The 18,233-nt window shown below is 47.0% G+C and overlaps 2 protein-coding genes across 3 annotated transcripts; one reads left to right on the top strand and one right to left on the bottom strand.

Annotated features, from left to right (window-relative positions):
• Window positions 1–1,884: 1,884 nt before the first annotated feature.
• atg13 (ATG13 autophagy related 13 homolog (S. cerevisiae)) lies at window positions 1,885–7,662 on the top strand. Of its 2 annotated transcripts, XM_019258795.2 has the most exons (18): window positions 1,885–2,064; window positions 3,596–3,676; window positions 3,815–3,895; window positions 3,983–4,102; window positions 4,271–4,317; window positions 4,436–4,576; window positions 4,656–4,696; window positions 4,779–4,875; window positions 4,963–5,070; window positions 5,630–5,723; window positions 5,913–6,011; window positions 6,241–6,324; window positions 6,490–6,596; window positions 6,685–6,826; window positions 6,919–6,996; window positions 7,114–7,221; window positions 7,319–7,447; window positions 7,536–7,662. In XM_019258795.2, exons 2-18 carry the CDS (start codon window positions 3,608–3,610, stop codon window positions 7,611–7,613), a joined length of 1,623 nt encoding a protein of 540 aa, XP_019114340.1. In that variant the 5' UTR covers window positions 1,885–2,064; window positions 3,596–3,607; the 3' UTR covers window positions 7,614–7,662. The 2 variants fall into 2 exon arrangements, with proteins under 2 accessions (XP_019114340.1, XP_019114341.1); XM_019258796.2 differs by lacking the exon at window positions 5,913–6,011.
• Window positions 7,663–9,065: 1,403 nt separating this feature from the next.
• kpnb3 (karyopherin (importin) beta 3) lies at window positions 9,066–17,458 on the bottom strand. The gene is made up of 26 exons (XM_010729561.3): window positions 17,267–17,458; window positions 15,529–15,609; window positions 14,845–15,037; window positions 14,661–14,763; window positions 14,475–14,571; window positions 14,277–14,381; window positions 13,790–13,912; window positions 13,504–13,624; window positions 13,331–13,418; window positions 13,144–13,250; window positions 12,935–13,059; window positions 12,759–12,848; window positions 12,499–12,672; window positions 12,204–12,422; window positions 12,035–12,118; window positions 11,821–11,953; window positions 11,622–11,743; window positions 11,437–11,533; window positions 11,179–11,351; window positions 10,987–11,098; window positions 10,850–10,905; window positions 10,638–10,760; window positions 10,341–10,560; window positions 10,025–10,253; window positions 9,796–9,937; window positions 9,066–9,712 (listed from the first exon to the last, which is right to left on the bottom strand). The coding sequence occupies exons 1-26, from the start codon at window positions 17,342–17,344 to the stop codon at window positions 9,626–9,628; spliced, it is 3,282 nt and encodes a 1,093-aa protein (XP_010727863.2). The 5' UTR covers window positions 17,345–17,458; the 3' UTR covers window positions 9,066–9,625.
• Between the last annotated feature and the right edge of the window lie 775 nt (window positions 17,459–18,233).

Below are 18,233 nucleotides of genomic sequence, written 5' to 3' on the forward strand. Positions count from 1 at the left end.
TACTGTTGTTGTTGTTCTATTTATTGTATATACTTGTTTTCTTAAATTTAAATTTGCCTTTACTTTTTTGTATTTTATATTCTATATATATATATATTTTTTTTTTTCTTTTTTTTTAAATAATATTTTATATTTGATATCGGGCTGCTCCAGGACCAGGGGAAACCAATTTCGTTTCATCCCATGTTTTACATGTGCTGCAATGACAATAAAAACTCCTTGAATCCTTGAATTCAAAAGTAAAAAAACAATATTTTCTAATATCAATAAATTTTCATTGCGTTTACAGACCCTTGTAACTCTCTGAAACCGACCAGTTAGATTAGATTAGATTGTACTTTATTCATCCCACAATGGGGACATTTACTTTATTACAGCAGCAGAGTGTAATATACACTACAGAATTAAAGTAGATTTTACTTGGGATTTTACTATCCAACCTCTATAGTGTTCAAATGTTTTTCTTGCTATGACTACTATCTAACTTACCGTTTGGGAGCTGCTGTAACGAACACAATTTCCTTGCGGGGATTAATAAAGTATTTCTGATTCTGATAAAAAATACCATGATATAAATAATAATGCAACAAATAATGAATGTGCTAATGTGCATGTAGAACCACTCTGCTTACACAAAGCAGATAGAAACTGTCGTGTTCATTATTTTGAGCCACTACTCTTGTTGGACCTTGTTTTGGGCAGAGGCAAACAAACAAACAAAATATAACAACCAAAATAACCCAAATATAAACTACACAATTATCTATGTACACATCATATATGCCTTCATGGCTCCTACAGTCGTGTTTGTTATTTTGAGTCACTACTCGCATTGGACCATAGTCCATATTTTGCTGCACTGTGTACTATCATAGAGTAAACACAAAAACAGATAACTTCCCAGGCTTAAGGCACTACTCAGAGTTTAGCCGGGCAAAGGGTGAGCTTGTTCACAGTGTTATAGATTCTTTGATTCGATTGATTCTCTTTTAAATGTTAGACACCGCACATATAACACAAGGTCACAGGGTTTTATAACACTGGAAACACCTCCAAATAAGATCAGGGGCTGGCAAATTAGCTTTTCAGTTTTATGCACCTACTAAATGGAACCATCTGCAAGAGACACTGAAATTAGACCAACTTGTGTCTGTAAACTGTTTTAAAGTTTTAATACATAATATGGGAAATATACATTGTTCTTGCTTTAACTGATTTAGTTTTAACTGACCTTGCTTTAAACTGTGTTTTAACTGTGTTTTAACTTGTTTTAACTGGTTTAACTGGTTCCCAGATAGCAAGATAGCAAAAATCTTTTGGCTTCACTTTGGCCCGAAATCTGGCTTTCATTTTGGCAAGGCTATGGGTGGATGTCTGGGCCATAAATGGCCCAAATTAGGAAAGCCAAAATCATACCAAAAGGGAGCCAAAATTCACCCAAAACAAATTGTGGACTTCCAAAATATAGCCATAAATGTTCCAGGAGAGCCCCAAATCGGCTGTTCCCGCTCACGCCCAATCTTCTGGCATGCCATAAACATGCCTTAACTCAGCCATATATTGCTGGCGCCTCCTTATCTATTATGGATAACCCTAATCATAGCACAGTTAAGCCAAAAGGCTTCAAAGAAAGCCAAAAATGCCAAATGTATGCCATAATACAGCCAAAATATTTGCTATCTGGGAATTTTAACTTGATCTTGTTTTAACTTGTTAACCGTTTTACTATGCTTGGGCTATTTATCGTACATTGTTTATGTTTGTTGTGATCAGGGCATTGCTGTAAAAAGAGATATTTGCTCAGTCAAGGTTTCCCTGAATAAAGAACGGAAAATAAATAAATAAAATAAACAACAAACATATGAGTGAGTGAGCTCTCTTTGAACCGGCTCGTCCACGGACGGCCCATCAGGATAAACACAGAGTCTCTGTCTCTGTTGTTGACGTTGTGTTCGTCTGAATTTGGCGTGTAAACATTGCGCGGACACGGCAGCTGCGGGTCACACTCGTTAATTTAACGCGTGTTTTATTGAATCCACGTCGTCTGCGGGGAGACAAACTCATGTGAGTGTTTCTGTTTCACGTTTAAAACGAAAGTGCGTGTCAGGTTAGCTGTTAGCCACATGAGCTAACGCTGGTCTGAGTCTGAGTCACGTTTCAAACGTGAACGTTGATTATTTATCAATGAAATCACGCTGTCACGTTTGTAAAACAGACACAGGTGTGTGCTGCACAGTCTGAGCTGGTTTCCGTGTTTGTAGTTTGTTTCTCCAAAGTCAGTTTCGTGTCAGCGTGGAGGCCTCGCGTGCTAACTAGTATCCACCGAGGGTTTAAAAACAAACAACATTTATTATGAACTAATGTTTTCTCTTTATTTACATTAAAACGTTAAATTACTATCTGTAAAATCACAGTATATATGTGGAGATAACCATATTTATTACCTTGTTACACCCAGTCCACAAATGCCTATAGATAATAATAAATAATAATAATAATAATAATAAATAATACATTTATTTCATAGGCGCCTTCTGTCATCACTTACAATAAATAAAATGAACAGACAAATAACAAAAAAAAGAACCATAATATTATATATAAAAAACTATAATAGAAGAACAAACTAGCCCACTAAAATATCAAAATAGCAATAGTAAAATACAAACAATTGGACACAATATATACAGCAAATTGGCAGTGTATATATTATGATCTGCAAAGATAGATATATATGTGTGTATATCAGGAGTCTTCAACCTTTTTCAGCTCAAAAGACGAGAGACAAACAGAACAGGGCCTATAATAACTTTTATTTTACTTTATTAACCTTATTAACCAATTTATATATATATACACACACACACTGCTAGAAGTGATCCACGTTTCTACAAAAACTAATTTTAAAGCTGTCTGTGCTTCAGAGGATCCATGAAAAAAACCATGGGCATCACCACAACCAGTTCAAACCACAACTACTAGATCTAGTAATACCCACCCACCCAAAGCCAGAGTATAAAAATAAGAGCTGGCCGTAAAAATGCAGAGCTCAGCTATTTGTTCAACATTTAACACTGACCGAATTTTGTGTGGCAGATGTGTGCAAAGAGTCTCTGTGGATTTGATTGTGGAGTTCTGCGATGAGTAAAGACGTTGACGGACACTTGACAGTGCAACGCATGCATTCATCACTAGTCTACAGTGTATTTTATTTACTATTGCTGTTTTGATATTTTATTGTGTATAGTTTGTTCTTTATATTTTTATTATGTTGTCTCTTGTCACTGTGTGTAACGCTGCTGCTGCACTGTAATTTCCCAGCTTGGGATAAATACAGTCTATCTATCTGTCTGTCTGTCTGTCTATATACAAGGTTATTCTCCTATATGTGTTTATGACGTGTTAAAATCATTAAAATAAAAAGTCTAACTCGTCAGGATCCATAATAACATCAACTTAATGTTAAAAACATTCAGAGCAGCTGAAAGTGGATTAAAATCACTGTTTTCTTGTTTTGTTTTCTTATGTAAATGCATGTACGACAGAGTGGAAAAAATAAAAATTAAAGTGTCTCCTCTTCTTCTTCTAACTGCAGGGTTGTGACAACATGGACAGCGGCCTGAGTCCCCAGGATAAAAAAGACTTGGACAAGTTCATTAAGTTCTTCGCCTTGAAGGTAAGAAGCCGCTGTGATGATCTTGTCTCCGGGCACAGGATGTAGCATCTGTCATTGCTTTCTTATCTCAAGGTGGTGTCGACTCATGCAGATAGTTTTGTTTGTATTGTGAACGCGCGCTCGTTTGTCTGTCTGCAGACCGTCCAGGTGATCGTCCAAGCTCGCCTCGGAGAGAAGATCTGCACTCGCTCGTCCTCGTCGCCCACTGGCTCCGATTGGGTAAAAATAATTCCTCTGCCTTTTTTAGCTGCTGTAGTGATTGATTGAATTAAAAAAAAGATTTTTCATTATTGTTCTTTCTTCTAGTTTAATTTGGCCATCAAAGACATCCCAGAGGTGACCCATGAAGCCAAGAAAGCACTCGCCGGACAACTTCCAGGCATCGGACGCTCCATGTGTGTCGAGATCTCCCTGAAGACATCAGAGGTAAAAAATCTCCTGCTGTCCGTTTGCTTCTTTCGTGACGTGACTTCTCACCCAGAGGACCTCAGACAGTGTAGAAACTTTAACATAAGCTGCGTGGAAACAAAACAAACAGAAGTCGGTGAGATCTAAAACACAGACCTCTCGTCTTTTTGTCTTTTTCTCACTCAGGGTGACTCGATGGAGTTGGAGACCTGGTGCCTGGAGATGAATGAAAAGTGAGTGCAGTCTGTTTCTACGTCTACAAACATTTTGCTGCATCACCCCCATCTCTCTGTCTGCCAAAACATTTCCACTCTGCCCTATTTTTAGTCGACATTTCTTTGTCTCCCGCAGGTGCGATAAGGACATCAAGGTGTCGTACACGGTCTACAACCGCCTGTCTGTCCTTCTGAAGTCTCTGCTGGCCATCACCAGAGTAACGCCGGCCTATAAACTTTCCAGAAAGCAGGGACACGACTACGTCATATTGTACAGGTGAGTGGACGCTCACTGCGTGGTTTACTCTGCGTGCAAACAGCCGAACTGGTTTCATCTGTGCTGTTCTTGCTTGTAGGATTTACTTCGGGGAAGTCCAGCTGAGCGGATTAGGAGAAGGTAAGTAAAGTCTGTTTTCCTGCAGATGTCACTGTGGCGTGATAAATACATTTTAAACGGATTTTCCCGCTCGTCTCTTCAGGTTTTCAGACGGTGCGCGTCGGCGTCGTCGGCACCCCCGTCGGCACGGTCACACTTTCCTGTGCTTACCGCACCAACCTGGCGTTCATGTCCAACAGGTATCTGACACGCGCTGCTTATTCTGACCGGAAACGTGTTTTTAATGTCGGCGCTCCACATGACATGTCATAAACGTCTGTCCGCAGACAGTTTGAGCGGTCGGCTCCCATCATGGGGATCATTGTGGATCACTTTGTGGATCCTCCCTGCATCAGCCAGCGTCCCGCAACCATGGGCCAGCCCTGCAACTACAGGTCAGCCACACAGAAAGCAACGACAACGCTGAGTTTAACAACCACCGAGCACACCGAGAGAGACGCAGCTGAGCCTTGGCCACAACGCGAACAATTAAGAGATTTTAGGGGACATGATTCACACGTGGCGCTTCAGCTCTCTGTGATTTTATGTTTGCAGACCCTGTATGTTTAAAAGACAACATGTAGGGGTCAGTTCTTCAACAGTTTCTAACTTTTCAACATCCCACCGGATCATCATCCAAATCAAACTTTTATTTTTGGGGGCTTTTTGGACTTTTGTTTTGATTGTGACAGCTGTAGAGAGACACGAGGGTAGGGACGGTTTCTTAAAAACTTTCACTCCGAGTATGAAAATATTAGGCTCCAGTGCCACAGAAGTTAAAATACGGAGACAGAGGTGATTTGATGGAGAAAGGGGAATCCTGATCCACAGCTGCCTTCATAACGTTTGACCTCTGCTTACGACTCGCCTGAAAACCTCCTCTTCTCTTTCCCGGTGTCCCAAAACATCCGTGGTACAAACACTAAACTGCAACGTGCGTTTGTTTGTGTGCAGAGCTCCGGATGAGGACGACGGAGGCCCGTACGCCGGCGTTCAGGACTCACAGGAGGTCTGCACCACCTCCTTCTCCACCTCCCCTCCCTCTCAGGTACTGGGACGCACTCAGCGGCTCCTCTGTGCCGTCTCTTTCTTTTAACCCGTGACTTCTTCTTTTTCATTTTCACACCTATTTTTTATTTATTTTTATTTCACTTTCTCTTTTCTCTCCTTGTCCTTGTTTCCTTTCCTGTTGTCCCTTTTTATTGTGTGTATTTTTATGTGTGTGTGTGTCTCTCAGTGTGTGTGCACACTGAGTCCTTCGCCCTCTAAACTGTCTAAGCCCGTCCCCATGGACAGTCTGCAGCTTCCTGTGGCTCCCGGACTTGTCACTCACACTGTGAGTCTTTTCTGGCCACTGCGAGCGTGAGAGAGCGTGCGTGAGACACTTTGACCCGACGACACCGTTCACCACTCGCACTTCTCATTTGTTTTGGCGTGTGTGTGTGTGTGTTTGCCGCAGACACAGTCTCATCCTCTTCATAACATGCACTGTAGTGATCGCTGTTAATCACTGACGACAGACGCCGTGTTTTCTGTCTGACGCTCTGTCTCCTCTCTCTCTGCAGCTGTACACTTCCAGGTTGGCGTACCAGCCTCCGGCTCTGGCAGGAGCTGCCGAGCTGTGTCACCCCGCTGCCAATCCAAACCAGGTGATGCACCGGTCTGTTCCAGACCCACAGCACATTTATATGATCTCGCAGCTCACGTTACCCGAACCGATCAGAACAGTTTGTCCACCAGAGAGCAGACAGAGCAGACTGTGTCGTCAGATTTAAAAACATCAATCTGCAACTCTGCACCCTTCCTCCTTTTAGATGCATGCTGGGAAGGAAGGCGGAGTTGTGTTGGTTCCCGCCCAGCCCGCTCACGGCGCCGACGCCCATCTGACAGCAGAGCACGCCCCCAACACGCCGGGCAGCAGGTGACGTTTCACAACGTGCAAACTCGCCGTCCGACCGCTTTGTTTTTCGCTGTAGTTGGTTAACGGTGTCTCGTCTTTCGTTTCGCAGCGGTGACGACGACGGCCTGTCACAAAGCGGAGAAGGACGGAGGGATGAAGGGAGGAGGAGCGCTTCTCCCTCCGACCCCATCGAGTCTCTGAACGCTTTCACGAGGAAGATCGGAGCCTTTGTGAATAAACCCAACACACAGGTAAACACACACACGTCCTGACCTGAGACCTGCTGAGCTGTGTTTGTCTCTGTGTAGCCACACTGACTTCTGCCGTGTGTGTGTGTGTGTAGATAACAGCAGCCAGTCTGGACCTGCCGTTCGCTGCTTTTGCTCCTCGAGGCCTCGACTCTGAAGAGAACGATCCCATGGTACGTAAAGATTTACGACGATGGCACAAAGACCTCATTTAGGTTGACAAGTTTTCTACAGCTGGGATATTTTCTAAGTGTGTGTGTGTGTGTGTGTGTGTGTGTGTGTGTGTTCAGGTACAGCCTCCAGACTCTCCTCCCTGCCCGTCCCCCCTGCAGGCCAGCCTCCACTCTCAGGGCTCGGAGAGCTCGGGGCCCCAGGATGACTTTGTCATGGTCGACTTTGTACGTGATGATTCCTCTGCTCTGTCTTTTATCGACATTAAAGTGTTTTAAATCTTTTTGTAAAGTTTAAACCTCGCCTCTCCGCCTCTGCGTGCAGCGTCCGGCCTTCTCTAAAGACGACTTGCTGCCGATGGATCTGGGCACTTTCTACAGAGAGTTTCAAAACCCTCCTCAGCTCGCCAGCCTGTCGCTACACATCAGCTCCCAGTCGATGGCCGACGACCTGGTAACGCGTTCCTTCTTCTCGTTAATCATGATGCTGGACAAAAAAACTAACGTTAACGTATTAACTGTGATCTCTTCTCTGTCCGCAGGACTCGCTGCCGGAGAAACTGGCCGTCTACGAGAAAAACATCGACGAGTTTGACGCGTTTGTGGACATGCTCCAATAGAGGAGAAAGACTACGTGTGAGGAAAAGGCAAAGTGGATGATGGGGGGGGGGATAAAAAAAAAAAAAAAGGGAGAAGCAACCCGGACGCTCTGTAGTTGTTTGTTCTGTGAGAATCTCTCCATGTTTTAATGTGAAGCTCCTCGTTTCTGCCCGGCACGTTCACCTCGCTCGTCCTCTCCTCTGTAAATACTGTACGACCTCCTGACACTAGTGTCCACCCCCGTCTGCTCTGATGCCGTTAATTCGGTCTAAACACAATGTTTATTTTCTGTGTGGCACAAAATCAACGATGACACGATAAGAGTTCGCTCAACACTACTGAAGGTTTCGACATCTTCTCTGATCATATCCAAGCTGAAGGTGAAAGATCACGACAGGCTTTAAAAAAATAAATAAACTGCATGTCGCCTTCCAGTTCTAGTCCTTTTGCAAATGCGTGTTATGTGTCACCGCTGAGTATCGAAAGAAGTTGTGAGTTGCTTAAAAAAATAGACAAGCCGGGCGTTTCCCAGCTGGTCTGGGGGGGATTTAAACTGACGACTTCAGGGTCGGCACACGGCCCCGGTGGAATTAACGAGAACACTTAACGTGATGAAGCAAGTTGTGACAGTTTATAATCGTACAGGGCTGAAAGTGAGACAGCAGCGTGTTGTAAATTTAAAGTTTGAACCCTCATGAAGACAGACTGGCAACTGAGTGTGGGACACACGTATGTTTGTGGGTTGAACCGGAGTGTCTGATCAGAGCAGCCATGCTTTATTATTATTATGACGACATCTACACCAACAGCAAAGTTATTAAAGCTTTCAAACAACGAACGTCTGGGCCGCGTGTTTGAACCAAACACAGACTTGCAGGTAATAAAGGTGGACGACAACCTTCATGTTAAGTTATTTGAGCCACGATGTGTTTAATTGTGAAGCACTTTGATTTCCAACATTAAAACTGACTTTTCCAATCATCGATCAATTATCGACGTTCTTCCAGTGACTCGAGTAGCTCTCGTGCTGTAGTTTGAGAACCGACGACAAACTCCTCCGTCCTTTCGAGTGAATAAATCAAATGAAAACAACTTCTCTGAATTCTCAAATGGAATTTTATTGTTGGTATTTTTCCGTCACATACCTGCGGGACTGCAAAGGGTCAAAAAACCATAAAGTTAGAGTATGGGAGCACGCATTTTACAAATACTCTACAATTCCGTGTTCCTCCAAACTTGCCACTCGCTACGCCGCCGTGACCAACTACAGATTATTGCCCGTCAACGCTGCCGCTGCTTCTTCTTCTGCTGTTAACCGTTTCTTCTTCAGACCTCCCGTCGACAGCTATCTGGAAGGCTATGGAGGGAAAAAGCTGCTTCTCTTTCAAGTCGAGGTCGACTCTTCCCAGAAAACGATGATGTAAATTTTTCCTAACTATTAAATTTTCTAGAGTTAGCCACTTAACATGCCGTTACTTGTTGTGAAACGTGCGCTCTGAGCTGTGACAGAGCGCCGTTTCCTCCCCAGGTAACACTGGGAACACTGAACAAGAAAGAAAAAAAAAAAGATTTAAAAAAAATAAACTTCACAGGAGACAGGCAGTGGTCGCCCAGTGTGCATTTCCACCTCGTTCAATTGCTCAGTCCGCTACAATGTCCTGTCCCCATCCCCCCCCCTTACTACTGTCCAATGAGTTTGTGTTGGAGAATGAGTCCCTCAGTCAAACATCGGGGGAATGGTTGGAAACGAAAACGTCCAGATAGAAGACATGTAACGTGGATAAGACGGGGATGACTTGACACTTTATTCTCCACTTCCGTTGGACGAGGGGCGGGTGAAAGTCTTTGAGGTGGATGGCCAATGTCCTCCGTTGTGTGTGTGGGGGTGAAGCCGGCGTCCATACGCACTACAGATCAGAGCAGGAGGAACAAGAGGGGGAGGTGGGGAGTGTATGGAGGAGATCCAGGAGCTCAACTTTTCTTCATGGGCTTTTTTTTTTAAAGAGCGGGGAGGTGACCGGGGGTTCGAGGCTCAGGCAGTATTCAGTAGGTCCTGTATGGCTTTCTGCTGCGTCTCGTTCAGCGTCGATACACACTGTGTCCATAATCCTGCCGACACCTGCGGGACACGAAACAAACAAAGGTCACGCTTGATTTTCACACACGTTGTGTTCGAGCCTGTTTGTTTCAACAGTCGCTCACCTGTACTTGACGGATCACGTTGGCCAGCCGTATGCGGCACGCGTCCTCGCTCTTGACCGATTCGTTTGCGACTCCGTCCGCGATGATTAGGAAGATTTTAGGAAGGTTGGCGTTGTCCGGTCCGAGGACGATGGGGTTGTTGCTGCGGAGAGAAAGACAAAAAAAGTCAGCGGGTTTGTTCGTCGACTGGTTTTAAAAACAAAGTTCAGAGGCTGTTCGGTGGAGGTACCTTTCGATAAGGTCGCACAGGAAGTCGAACGTGTGGACGGCCTCCTCTTTGTCCTCGTTGAGCGGCAGCCAGCTGAGCCAGTGGGGGAGGATCTCGTTGACGTTTACGCACTCTGGTCGGAACCTTATGACCTTCCCGACGGCGGAGATGCAGTTCTCTGTGGCGTTGACGTTCTCCTTGGAGCGAGAGTCGGCCACCTGGATGACTCGGACCAGCATGGGGATGGCCTCTGCACCGAGGAACCAGACAAAGTCATCAGATGTCAACTAAAAAAGGCACCAATGACGACGTCTCCGGTAAAGACTCCCGGACGTACCTGTGCAGAACGGGCGGTAGCTCTCTCCTCCATACTGAGCCATGACGCCGACGCCGTAGGCGGCCGCCTGCCGAACCTCGGGGCTCGTGTCGCCCAGTGACTGCACCATCGGTCGCAGGAAGTACTCTGCGTATTTGAAGGAGGAGGGGCTGCAGTGCTCCACCACGTCGTCGAAGATGCACAGACCCCACTGCCTGTCGGCCCACGGCCTGTTGGGACACTGAGGACGAGCAGGGCGGGTTTAGATACTGTTGGATCGAGGGACAAATCAAGAACATAGTGGACTCGTCTACTTACTATTAGCTGGACGATGAGCTGCAGCAGCTGTTCAAACCAAGGCAGCACCTTCTCTTTGTAACTACTGAACACTGAGTGCAGGATGTCGGACACTTTGGTCAGGATGTACACGTCGTTCTCATCCTGTAGGGGGCAAAAAACTCGGGTTAACATTTACCAGACAAGAACTTCAGGGTTTTCCAGCTCAGCAGACTCGAGGGACAAATATTTACCTCGTCTTGTAATGACTCTTCCACCTGCTCGTCGTAGTCTTCATCCTGTCTCTTAGCTGTGGAGGACAGAGGAGTGTTGTATAAACCGAGCCTCGTGTTGTGTTGAAGGTTATTTTATGGTTGCAGTGAGGTCTCACCCTGTCTGAGCTCCTGGTTCTTAAAATGCTCCTCCAGTTTTCCCTTCAAGATGCCGCCCAGCTCCTCGAAGTGCTCGTTGTTCAGGCAGCCGTCGCCCATCAACTCGATGCACTGAAACATAAACTCCCGTTAAACCTGCACCGGGTTCCTACATCCGAAGCGTTTACAGGAGAAACGAAGAGTGACGCTACCTTGGCGAAGGAGTGCATGATCTCTGACAGGACGTCGGAGTCGGGCTCCGTGCCGATGGACTTGATGAGGGCGTCGCACATGAAGTGCCACATCTGGGTGAGGTACTCCGGTCCTCGGACCCGTGCGCACTCCAGCAGCAGGGGCATGGACTCAGCGGCCGCCACCCGAACACGTGAGACAGTTAGGGCAAAGCACCATCATCATCATCGAGCCTCACAAACAAACTCTTAAAAATCAAATCACGACAAAAAGGATATCATCGTGGAAGTAGAACTTGAGTAGAGGAACCATCAGCTTCACCACCTGCTCTGTGTACTCCACAAAACCCTCCTTCAGCTCTTTGGCATAACACACCTGGAAAACACACACACTCATTAACACCAGCAGGGAGCTCAGTGTGTAGATAAATCTGCCGGATCGTCGGCATCTCGCCACGACTCACCAGCATCTGGCAGGCGGTGGCCTTCTCCTCCAGTCCGGCCGTCTTGATACCGAAACTCTGCTGGTCTCCCAGGTTGACAAACTCCCAGCCGTCGTCCTCGGATATGTTCTCCATGTCCTGGGCTACAAAGGCAGACAAACAGTTTATATAAGAAACAAAATGCTGTGAAGCCATCCGCAGACCGCGGCATGTAACTTACTGTCGAGCAGGGCCACCTCCGGCTTGATGGAGGCCGTCTTCATCAGCGGGCCCATCACCACTGGCAGGTACTGCTGAAACTCCTTCCCGAGGATCTTGCACATCCTGGCCCAAGCTGAGATCATGTACGAGATCTAAAAAAAAAACAAAAAGGCGATGATTGGTTGACTGTGCAGCAACGTTAACGTCAAGGATGCTTCGGGGTTGCTTCCTACCTGAGGATCGTCGTCTTCCAGGTCGTTGAAGTCCGTCTGGGTTTTGAGGAGCAGCTGCATGACGGCAGAGGCGTCCGGCATGAACTAGTGACAGAACAGAGAGGAGAGGTGAAGCCTGAACGTGCAGTGGAACAAGTCGCCTCGGTGGCCGCATCCTGCGAGGACGTACCTTCTCCTTGCCGACAGCCAGCCCGATCAGGCTGATGCACTCGATGGTCTTGCCGCGAAGCAGCCGCAGCTCCTTCTGCACGGCGTTCTCCACGATGTGTTTGAGCGAGGGCATGAACAGGTCGTAGTATGGCACAAACTTCTCCTCGGCCGTGTCGGCCACGGAGGCGATGGAGGTCACCACCTGCTCCAGGACCAGTTTGGTTCCCTTCTGGATCAGCTGGGAGGAGGGAAGAGGACAGACGTTAGACTCATGACAGGGACAGTGGCTGTCAGACAGACGGAGCGGTTCGTACCTCTTGCAGCTTGGCCACCATGATGACGTGAAGATGCTGCACCAAGCTGTCCAGATAAGGGATCAGCAGGGATTTGGGACAGTCCTCTGTGAAGTTGATGAGTGCGGCGGCAGCGTGAGCCTGCACCCGAGGGTTGCTTTGGTCCTCCATGGTCTGCAGCAGGGCTGAAATCACCTGGAAGAGACGAGGACAGACTGTTACATTTCATCTTTTCACCACTACGTGACGTGAAGCCATCGGGATCATTTCACGAGACTCACCTTATCGTGGAATTTCTTTTGGAAGGTCGGAGCGAAGTCTGTGGCCATTTGTCCGATAGCGTTGCAGGCAGCGTAGCGTACCCTCGGGTGCTGAGGAGGGAAAACAAGAAAGTATGTCAGTAAAAAGAAAACATCGACCAGTCATCAGAAGCTCAGTCTAGCAGGAGGTTTCTTACTGGATCGGAGCAGAAGAGGAGGACGAAGCTGACGATCTCTTGGAGGATGGCCTCCATCTGCTGGTGGCAGCCCTCGCCGATGGCGGACAGCGCCATCAGCCCGGCGTGGCGGTACTTCCAGTCAGCTAGAGAGAAAAACAACTAGGTTGGATCTCATGTTCATACTGACGACCGTCAGAGAGCTTAAATTATCGGCGAGTTGGACTCACGGTTCTGCAGCATCTGCATGATGTGCTGTTTGATCATGGGCAAGATGATCTTTCCTCCCAGACCACAGGCGATTCTGTCCAGAGCGCTCTCCCCAGCCACAGCGTTACTGATGGCGACAGGAAAACAAATCAGCACACACTCCCAGCGAGCGTACGGACACATTCGTTGGGGCACTGTGGTCCTCACCTGTCAAAGTCATCGTCCTCCAGCTCGTCAGCCATGGCCCACTCGTCGTCGTCCTCGAGGTCCACCATCATAGCCAGCATCTGAGGCACTGAAGACGGCATGAAACAGTGTCAGCGGCCAAAATGTGAGGAAAAAAAAAGGTGAACAGATAAACGTGTGGATCACATCCTCACCGCTCTGAGCCACGATGGCCGTGTGTTTTCTCAGCATGGCCGCTGCGGTCTCTGATAAGGTGACGATGACCTCCAGCGCCAACTGCCGCTGCATGTTTGTCAGGTTGGTGTCGGCACACAGCTGCAGAGACACGGAAACGCGTCGGTCAAACAAACTAATCAAAATCAGCCAACACGAATATTTAATTCAAAATGACATTTCAACAAAGCACAGAAGTGCTGACGCTCGGAGTTTTGGGTTTCATCCGTATCGATAAAACGGTAACGTTAGATTCGGCTGACTCACCTTCAGACACAGCTGCAGAGTGGCCTCCAGGTTGGGTCTCAGGTATTTGGGCGCAGTGTCTGCGATCTCCACCAAGGACTTCAGCACCGAGTCGTCTGCCTGGTAGCACGACTCATTCACGGCCTGATTAAAAAACACACGCACACATTCAGCCGTGAGTCACTGACGGGAAAACGGCGAGGACGCCGACACGTTTACAGCTGTCGTGGAATGACAACAGGAGTCGGCATGTTCGACACAATCAGCGTAATCTAGATGATTATCGTGCATGGAGGAACCGGTTGTTAACTTAGATTAGATAATTAGTGCTTGGTGGAGCGGCGACAGCGCCTGCTCTCCATCTGTACGGAGGCTGACGCGCTACGTCTCAGGTAGCAGCTCGTCATTTGATTTGCAGACGATGCTCTCTGTGCAACAAGTTGCAGCAACTTGTGCGTACATCCCGAACTACCGGCGAGCTGTGGACTGACACGCTGAGTTCACGTACCTGCAGGATGCCTGGGAGCAGGTCAGCGAAGTGTTTCAGCAGCGCCGTGTTGCTTTCATTCGACAGGACAAAGGAAGCTGCAGCCCGAGCCGCCAGGGTGCGAATCTGAAGATTATACGAAGGAAGTCAAACGTGAACGCATTGCAGTCATAAAATCTGGGAATTAAATCCAGCGAATCGACTCTCTGAAGGTCTCACCTGTGGGTTTGCCTGGTCCTGCATGCACTGAACAAGCATACGCTTGATAACCTCCATGTAATGCTGCTGCTGGTTGCCGAAGATTCCTGGGAAGTTCCTAAAGAAACACGCACAGCCGTTAGCCACCAGCGCTGATCGTGCAGCTGTGCGGATAAAAGATTCAGGACGGCGTGAACGGCGGCTCACCAGAATATGTGCAGGGCAGCTTCTCGCAGGCCGACGTTGTCCGAGTTTACAGAGTCAAACAGAAACTTGAGCAGCTCCGGCCACTGGTTGTTACCGTCGTCATCTACACGAGACATCAAAGATTATTTGTGTTCATCACATCGGCGACAGCGTCGACATTTTATAAACTTAACAAGAGTTTTACCGATGAGGTTGCGGCAGAGCTCGGCTGCGATGTCGCAGACCTTCTTGCGGATGGTCGGCGCGGTCTCCTGCTGGATGCTGGTCAGCAGCTCTGTCTTGATGGCCGTCTGCATCTCCAGGGTCAGGCCCGGGTAGACCTCCTCGAAGGACGACGACAGCAGCCGCCGCAGCAGCACCGCCGCCATCTGTTTAACCTGAGGGGGACAAAAGAATCATCACAAACATGGAACAGAAAAGTTCATACAAGAGCCCAGTTTGGATTGATTTGGGAAATCTACAACGGCCAAACCGGTGCAGGAACACGAGGCACTAACGGTTTAATCAAAGAGTCAGTGGTCAAAATAAAGCCAGTGACAAAAAACCTGCAGCGTCAGAAAGGCAGAGTCACTCTCGCTGGGCCGAGCACCTCTCTGCCTGCTCCCGTTTCAAGGCTCTAAAAATATCAGCCTTGAGGTAAAGAAAAAGGAGAGGAAGCGTGAGGGACTCGGCAGCTGCTGGAATCAGAGTAAACAGAGCCCAAATGCCAAAACTGTGATTCATAACAAGCCTGCTTGTCAGGCAGTGGAGAGTCCCCCGACATGTGATTCTCCGAATGCCATCGACGTGACACCTTTTCAACGTAGAAGTCACGTGACCTTTGGCTGACTCCGACAGTGAATGAATGCTTCGTGTTAAATGTACAAACCTCCTCCGCCGCAGATGCATCTCTGATGGCCTGCAGCAAGAACGTGATCTTGTTCGGACCCGGGATGGTGTCATAGGTCTCCTGCAGAGAGAGAGAGAAAAAAAATGAATGAGTTAAAGTATGAGAGCTACTTTTTAAAAGCCTGCGTGAAGAGAATCTCTGCCAGCGAGAGTGTCGTGTTCACTTTGATGTCACAGAGTTATGCCGTCTAGCACACGCCTGTAATGCCACGCATGTGTCAGAGCCAAACAGATGCTTAAAGTACACGGGCGTGTCCAGAAACCTGTTTTTGTTATTTGGATGTTTAAGACAAGCACTTATTCTTCTTCAGTCGCGCCTTCCTCGGGGCGGCTGTTGTTCTGGCAACATTTGTTTTGGTCTCCCGTGCTCTTGCATCATCGAAGCCACGTGAGAAATGCGGCGTATCCCCGGGTGAGATCATGCATGCAACATACAGCAAACTTTGTTTGCGTTATTCAATCCAAGGCTTGAAGACACCCTGACGGATTTCCATATGGAGATGGAGAAACTCTTTACGGATGCGCATGACAAAGACACCTGGGAGTATTGTGGCAGCAGCGTGGCGGGGGAGGACCTGGAGTGGATGCAGTTTAAAAAAAGACAACTCCTGATTTGCTTTCTGTGTCTGACCTCATCCACACACACCTATGACACATGTGCTCGGTATCTGTTAATGCAGTCAGATCATCTCCCCTCATTGTGTGTGTGAGAAAGAGAGTTTCCATAAAAAAAGGGTGAATGCCGACGAGCTTAGACAGTCTGTGTTTTACAAAGAGAAACGCTGACTGCCATAGAGACAGAGGTGGAGGGTGGTGGTGGTGGTGTTGGTGGGTGGAGGGGCAGTGTGATAAGATTCAACCACCTCATCCAAAAAGTCAGCGGTGGCAACAATAGGCGGATCATGGTGGAGGTCACCACAGAGAGGCTCACACTGATTTATAACGTGCAGGGTTCACACACCTTTTTCCATGAACAAATTCAAGCACTTTTCAAGCACCTTCAAGCACCAGTTTTTCCATTTTTCCAGCACCTTTAAACAGGTAGCCTAACTAGTTGTGTTTGCCATGATGGTCATGAAAACACTGAAGCATTTTCAAGGAATTCAAGCACCCGTGGGAACCCTGTGATTTATAACAAACAGCTGATTTCCACCTTAAAACCTCTGGAGGCCTGAGTCCGCCTGTGAGTGAACAAACACCGGGTTCAACCTGTGGTCACATCCCCTGTAACATAACACAACATGAACACACAATGTTCGTGTTTAATATCTGAATTATTGCGTTTAATCCGCTGGTTAAGCAGCTAGCACGGCGGGCTAACTAGTGTGGTAGTAGCTGCTTAGCTTCGTGCTACTTCCTGTCAGCTGGAGGTTTTTTTTTTTTTTTTTTTGGGTCGGTACCGGTTTATTTCACGGGGACACGAACCCAAACACACACACCGACACCGACAGAACCGGGCCGGTAGCAGCAGCGAGGTGTGTGTGTTAAACACACGTTAGCCGCTGCGTGTTAGCGGCTTTCACATCGCACGTGGGGCTACAGAGCCCTGACGCGCGCGAGAGAGAGCACGAGAGAGTGAGCTGACTGCGCGCGCGGCGGCCGTTAGCCGTTTGCTAACACCAACCGCCGCCCCGCGCGAGCTCACAACACTCCAACTTGTCACCCCGCAACAACAACAACAACAAAACAACAACAACACAGATAAATAAATAAGTTACCTCCGCCTGTTTCCTGACGCCGTTGTCAGGGCTCATCAGGTTGCCCAGCAAGAGGTAGAACTGCTGCTGTTCCGCCATTGCAGTGAGATCCAAAAAAAAAAGAGAGCAGCCGGGTGGAGGAGCGGCGAGATGTAGCGAGACGTAGCCCGGCAGCAGCGCCCCTGCTTCGGTCACACAATGCCGCTGACGCCCCATTGGCTCAATTTATCAACTCCACTCGCCGCTCATTGGAGCACGCCATTGGTCCACACGCGTCCTCAGCGCCCATTGGCTGGAGGGGACGCCGGGAAGTGAACGCGCCGTTCCTATTGGCTAATAGTGAAAGGCGAAAGCGCGGGAAATTGCTTCATCAGCGTTAGCGAAATAGATGGAAAGTAACTGAGTACTTTTACGTGAGTACTGTACTTAAGTACAATTCTGAGGTATGTGTACTTTATTTGAGTATTTCTATTTCATGCGACATTTTTTCAGATTAAATTATACATAAAATATTAGATAGATAGATAGATAGATAGATAGATAGATAGATAGATAGATAGATAGATATACTTTATTTATCCCAAGCTGGGAAATTATAGTGCAGCAGCAGCATTACACAAAGTGACAACATAAGAATAAAAATATACTATAAAGCAAACTATACATAATAAAATATCAAAAAAGCAATAGTAAATACGATAAAATAAAATAAATCAAATCAAATAAATCAAATCAAATAAATCAAATCAAATAAATTATAATAATATTATAATACGTATGATAAGTTTATTAAATATGAGATTATTATGTATTATAAAATAATTAGCTTCACTTTAAAAGTACACAACAGTAACTTTAAAGGAGGAAAAGGTCAGTAATAAAGTTTTTCATATTTAATTCATGAAGTTAAGGGTTCGCTTGTATTTTCAATAAATGATATTTAAATAAAAACCCTCTTGACGCTGTGGGTGAAGGAATACATAATTTA

The sequence above is a fragment of the Larimichthys crocea genome, chromosome XIX (assembly GCF_000972845.2).
Source record: "Larimichthys crocea isolate SSNF chromosome XIX, L_crocea_2.0, whole genome shotgun sequence".
Lineage (NCBI taxonomy): Eukaryota > Metazoa > Chordata > Actinopteri > Sciaenidae > Larimichthys > Larimichthys crocea.

Coding starts and splice junctions, on each gene's coding strand:
- kpnb3 (XM_010729561.3), bottom strand. CDS start 17,344: ATGGCGGAACAGCAGCAGTTCTACCTCTTGCTGGGCAACCTGATGAGC. Junction 13,251..13,330: donor GAGGACGATGACTTTGACAG/GTGAGGACCACA, acceptor TGTCGCCATCAG/TAACGCTGTGGCTGGGGAGA. Junction 10,761..10,849: donor AAGAGTCATTACAAGACGAG/GTAAATATTTGT, acceptor TGCCCCCTACAG/GATGAGAACGACGTGTACAT.
- atg13 (XM_019258795.2), top strand. CDS start 3,608: ATGGACAGCGGCCTGAGTCCCCAGGATAAAAAAGACTTGGACAAGTTC. Junction 4,697..4,778: donor GCTGAGCGGATTAGGAGAAG/GTAAGTAAAGTC, acceptor TCGTCTCTTCAG/GTTTTCAGACGGTGCGCGTC. Junction 4,876..4,962: donor CTGGCGTTCATGTCCAACAG/GTATCTGACACG, acceptor GTCTGTCCGCAG/ACAGTTTGAGCGGTCGGCTC.